The following is a 5,000-nucleotide window of genomic DNA, read 5'->3' as shown; positions in this document are numbered from 1 at the left end:
TGTTTATGCCCTACTAGGCAAATAATGTCAATTTGTATCTATTTTCTTCTATTGCTATTCAGCTGTCCAAGTCATATTTGTCACTTGCTTTCCAATTTTATGTATCAGCAATACTTCTTTCCATGCCTTAACTGGTACTGATATCTATAACTTTTATTTTCTTTTAAATATTTATCAATATATGCAGCATAATCCCCAATCACAGTAGAGTATGGAAAATGTATAGCAATAAAAGGCACATGTAATATTTTGTTTATTCTGCTTACTAACCCCAACCCCCCTCCCTTTCTTTAAAAAATAGAAGTAGAGCAATTCACATTCTACAATAATGTACGTTTCGACTTTGTTAAAAAAGTAATGCTTACAACCAAAAATTATAATCACAACCTTTAGAAACTGCATCAAAAACAGCAAGACAATGCTCATTCACACTTAAACAATGCATACATCTTAATTCACAAACTATATCAAATATTCCCCAATCCATTATCCAAAAAAAAAAAAAAAGGCAAACACACAGCAGGATATAGAAAACTTGAATTCAATATAAAATATATATTTAACCAAAAAAATCAACATTTGATACATCATATTCCTTAAGCACTTGAGTAGATAAACAATGTGCTCATCAACATATTCCTTTGCCTAAGGATGATCAAAGAATGTGCCCTTCTTTGAGACAGGGTGCTAACAATCTGATGCGTGATGTCTAGGTGCTGATTTTATGAGTTAAGTGAGGAAGGTTTGCGGCATGTTACTATGTGTCCGTGTTACAAATAACAAAAAATGATAATCTGCTCAACATTCTCTAAAACAATATTCTTATGAATGGTCTCACTGTTGAAAAGATGTAATGATGGTGTAGCGAATTTAAGATACCTTCAAGACCTTTAAATGAAAGAGAGATTACAGAGAAGCGAGGAGGAAAATCGTAGCGGTTTGAGTTAGTGTGAGTGAGTGTAAATAAGAGTGTCAAGTGCAAGTCCATATAGTTTCCCCATGGATGTCTGCATTGATTTCATACAATGAAAAAGGTTGAAAATTTCCCTCTAAACTTATTATTCATTTCTTTCATCCTCAATTCATTCTTACCTCCCACCACCCTCGAAATACTGAATGTGTGACATATTCGCTCTATCACAAGCTTCATGTAGCTAAGGCAGTCAAAATTACTTACCAGTGTATCTTCTAAGCATCTTCAGGCTATACCACTTTCGATGTACTTTACATATTGAAAATTGATAAAAATACGTCTATTTCCTGAACATTTTATATAGAAACCCCCAAAAGACTAAAATTCATGTTTATGCTTGTATTTATGAGTAAATGACATGTCATTATGCATGTTCTTTTCATGGTTAAGATATCTTGTTTATGCATGTGTAAGAGATTTTCAGAATATTCACCCAACACTGTTATAGACTTCTACTTCTCTATACTAGCAATTCGTAAATCAACCAATCTTTAAAAGATAATAAAATTTGGAGAAAGTTTCAATAAGTTTCACAAAGTGATAAAAAACCTGAATTGCATTACAGTTTCAATTCAAAATCACCAAGTTACAGACCTATATATGACTTCATCTTTTCCATAACAATCACAAAGTCGTAACAAGAACTCTGTCTACTAACTGATTTTGCTATTAAGAAGTGTTCAGATGAAATAGGAAAATCAAGAATAATGTCTTACTAAACAGAATAAGACTAAACAACAGAAATTTTGCCATTTTTTGTATTCCTGTATTGAACTGTTAAGCTATGAAAGGACTACAGAACATGCATTAAAAGGACTATCATGATTCTGAAATAACGTCCAATGACTGAAAGTTCATGAAATGAATTCATCAATACCAATATTACTTTTACTTATCATTAAAACCATCTTGTGATTTGAAAATTGAAAACTGCAAGAACTGTTTAATTGATTTAACTTGAAATTGCTTGGAAAAAAATCTTTTAAACAGAGGTAAGTAAATATCAATTAAAATCCATAATATAAAAAAAAATCTGTTAGTTAATTTTTTCACTGAAAAAATATTTACTCTTCTAGAATGATATAGAAAATCCAATCCCATGAAATGTTACTGATACAAAATTCACCATATCAATAATGCTTTCACATTAAGATTGAACTCTTAACATCTGCAAACAAAAAGGCATCACTATTCAACATACTGCATGAGTACCTTTTATATTATATTATATTATGACATCAGAGCTTCACAGAACTTTACTCTATTTAAACTAAAAAAAAATATATATATCCAACCCAAAGAACCCAGAAGAAGCAGGATGTAGATTTATAATGAAAAAGGACAACAACATATATATTTCTCTTCCTTCTATACAAAGTGAATCTCACTAAAACTATACCCATTCCCAGAAGGATCTTCCTTTTTCCTACCAGTGGCAAAATTTCAACATCCGAGATCCATTCGGCTGGGAACACGACAGCACCTCCAACATGACCTGTACTCAAGTGTTACCAGCTTTCATCCTCATTCCACTCAAGCAATGCCCCGTAGCACCAAACCTCTTCACACCCAGCATGCCACAATGCCTGTGTGTGTAGATGGTGACCACCACACATGACGAAACCTGATAAAACTGTAAAATGTTGGCATCTATGAATTTGGTTGTTCTCCCTCTTGTCAAGGAAAAGAAAATCAGTTCTTGACTTTCAGTATATGACAAATAATATCAGATTTCTGATCATTTCAAAAAGTGTTCCCACAAATTGCACATTTTTTTTTTTTTTCAAATCATACTAGGAAAAATAATAAATAAATAAATAGTAAAAACATGAACAAAGCAAGGGAAAGAGGCTTGTTCTATGAACTGGTACACAGACTGTCTATATGAGACAGTGTGCATTTTCCTTTATCACAATATATGAAAGACTAAAATGTCAACATATCAAAGAATGATGTCTCATGTGATTCAATTAATGATGTACCACAAGAAATAGGGAGAATGTGTGAATAAATGATGATGAAACACACACCTGATAGCATCACTATATAGATGTACATATTTTCACCTTTTCATCAGTAATTGTATACTGGATTTTCCACTGTGGACATTTAAGAACTGCAAGCAAAAAAATAATCACAATAATAATAAACATAATAAAGAGTAACTGAAGTCTTTAGATTATCTCATTGTTTATATCACTGAGCTTTTTTCTTCCCTTTTTTTTTTTTTCTGTTTGTGATGCTACCCAGCATGACCCAGTAAAACCCCTGACCAAATGTAAATGACCTTTTGGCCCACTGTTTCACCCATGACCAGCAATTGCGAAAGCAGCTACACTTAAATATTCTTGGATCCTGTTTCCTATTAAGATCAAAATTGGAACAAATTTCAAGCCATAAAAAGTTCAACCACTTTTACCGAATCACTCCCTGAAGACGTTCCCTGCGCACAAAACAAAAGGTAAGCCCTGAGTATTTTTTTTCCCCCCTATTCTTTTTTTTCACATTAATGATCTTGAAAAGAACGCGCATTCTTTCGCAAAAGTTACAAAGATTCAAAGGAGCATCCCTTACGAGCAAGCTACACATCAAAAATTGTGAGACGTTCGCTTCCGGAGACCACGTTACTCCCTGACAAGGATATTAGAGAGAGGTCAGGGGTGAGCACCAGGCACAAGAGGCCGGCACAATATAGACATGAGGCCAGAGGTAAGTGAGATTAGGGAGGGAGGGAGGGGGTAGAGATGGAGTGTGGGGGTGGAGGTGGAGTGAGGCAGAATCACTACCTGTGTGGAGAGGAGTGCCGAGCCTGCGTGGAGTCTCTCACCCTCCTGCCGCCGCCACACCACCACAGCCTGGCACTGTCAGCTCCACACATACACACCAGCTTAATCATCATTCAAGACATTGGGGTCACCCATTATCTAGTTATGGAAACGGGAGAGAAAAGAACGTCATAATTACTTGGGGTGCTGTGCATCACTCGAAGGATTCCTGTGAGACATTATTACCATTATAAGTCAATATATAGCATATCACTGAAGGAAAATGAATGCTACAAGCTAATGAATGTCCTGATCCCACCCCGACCCCAGGCCCCGCCCAACCTTCCTGATATGCATTTATGTGGGTGAAATGATCACCTGCAGCATTGGACCTTCCCTAACCGTGTTTTACCACCTTTTGACTCTAGTCAGTTGTCATAAGCTTGCTTCCCTTGAGCAGGGATTCTTACTCTACTTACTGTGACAGCTTCAACGATATTGCAGGAGGAGATGGAGTCAATGTACGTCGGTCACATGTTGTCATAAGCATGCCGCAACAAACTGACTTTGTCATCTGGCGGTGCTTCCAGTGTCATGAGGCGTGACTTAATAGAATGCATGATGAAGGTTTGGTTGCCTGCGCCCTGAAGGTCACATGTTCAAGACTTTCAGGGCGCTGGGATGTCAGTTTGGTGCGGTGAAACTGGTTGATAAAGGCTGATATGGAAAGTCTTGGCCGCTAATGGATACACATTTATTGCCAATTTTTTACAAGGTTTGTAGAGCTATGATATTTAATGAGGAAAGATGCATGATAAAATGTTTTTGGCTATCCCCTGGTTCAGAGAAACTTTAAAGAAAAAAAATCCTAATAAATCTTCTAAAAGATTTAACAAATGGCAGTCTATGACTTACTTTTATAAGGAACTTATAAGTTTATTACCAGGGAAAATTAATCTACATGCACACAATACACTTTAATTGCAATTTCTTCAAACTTAGCCACTTAATGAGGGTGCTATTAAGTATGGGATATCTATGAGGCCCGTGCGGCTTCCCGCCCTCTTTTACTCTAGCTTCATAACACCTGTTACTGCCCACCCTAGTACAATGTTCTCACAAAAAGGGACCTAAAACATGTTATCAATCAATGATACCAAAGAGGTCTCTCTCTGGGAAACCTGTACTACCACCTCTCCCAGTGTAGCCTAGTCCAGGTAGAAACCCTGGCAGCAGCATAATCAAACTCAACATGAGTCACA

The 5,000-nt window shown here is 36.2% G+C and overlaps 1 protein-coding gene across 12 annotated transcripts in view; it reads right to left on the bottom strand.

The window, feature by feature from the left end:
- Nucleotides 1–540: 540 nt before the first annotated feature.
- The window catches only part of ps (RNA-binding protein Nova-1-like protein passilla), a 20,505-nt gene continuing 16,045 nt past the window's right edge, over nucleotides 541–5,000 (bottom strand). For 4 of the 12 annotated variants that reach the window (XM_043028539.2, XM_043028541.2, XM_086547193.1 and 1 more), the window contains exon 6: nucleotides 4,479–5,000. This exon is cut by the window's right edge and continues 1,895 nt beyond it. Coding sequence is in view for 2 of the 12 variants with exons in the window: in XM_043028542.2 (XP_042884476.1) it covers nucleotides 3,887–3,897 (11 nt within the window). In the remaining 10 variants the exon portion in view is untranslated. Of the gene's footprint in view, nucleotides 3,898–4,478 lie in introns of those variants that run through there. The other 8 variants (XR_006223881.2, XR_015191885.1, XR_006223879.2 and 5 more) reach the window with 4 other exon arrangements.

Source organism: Penaeus japonicus, unplaced genomic scaffold (assembly GCF_977035675.1).
Source record: "Penaeus japonicus unplaced genomic scaffold, GWHDUDI00000001_assembly GWHDUDI00000019, whole genome shotgun sequence".
In the NCBI taxonomy this organism is placed as follows: domain Eukaryota; kingdom Metazoa; phylum Arthropoda; class Malacostraca; order Decapoda; family Penaeidae; genus Penaeus; species Penaeus japonicus.
The sequence above is the reverse complement of the archived record's forward strand: the minus strand, read 5'-3'. Positions and strand labels throughout refer to the sequence as shown.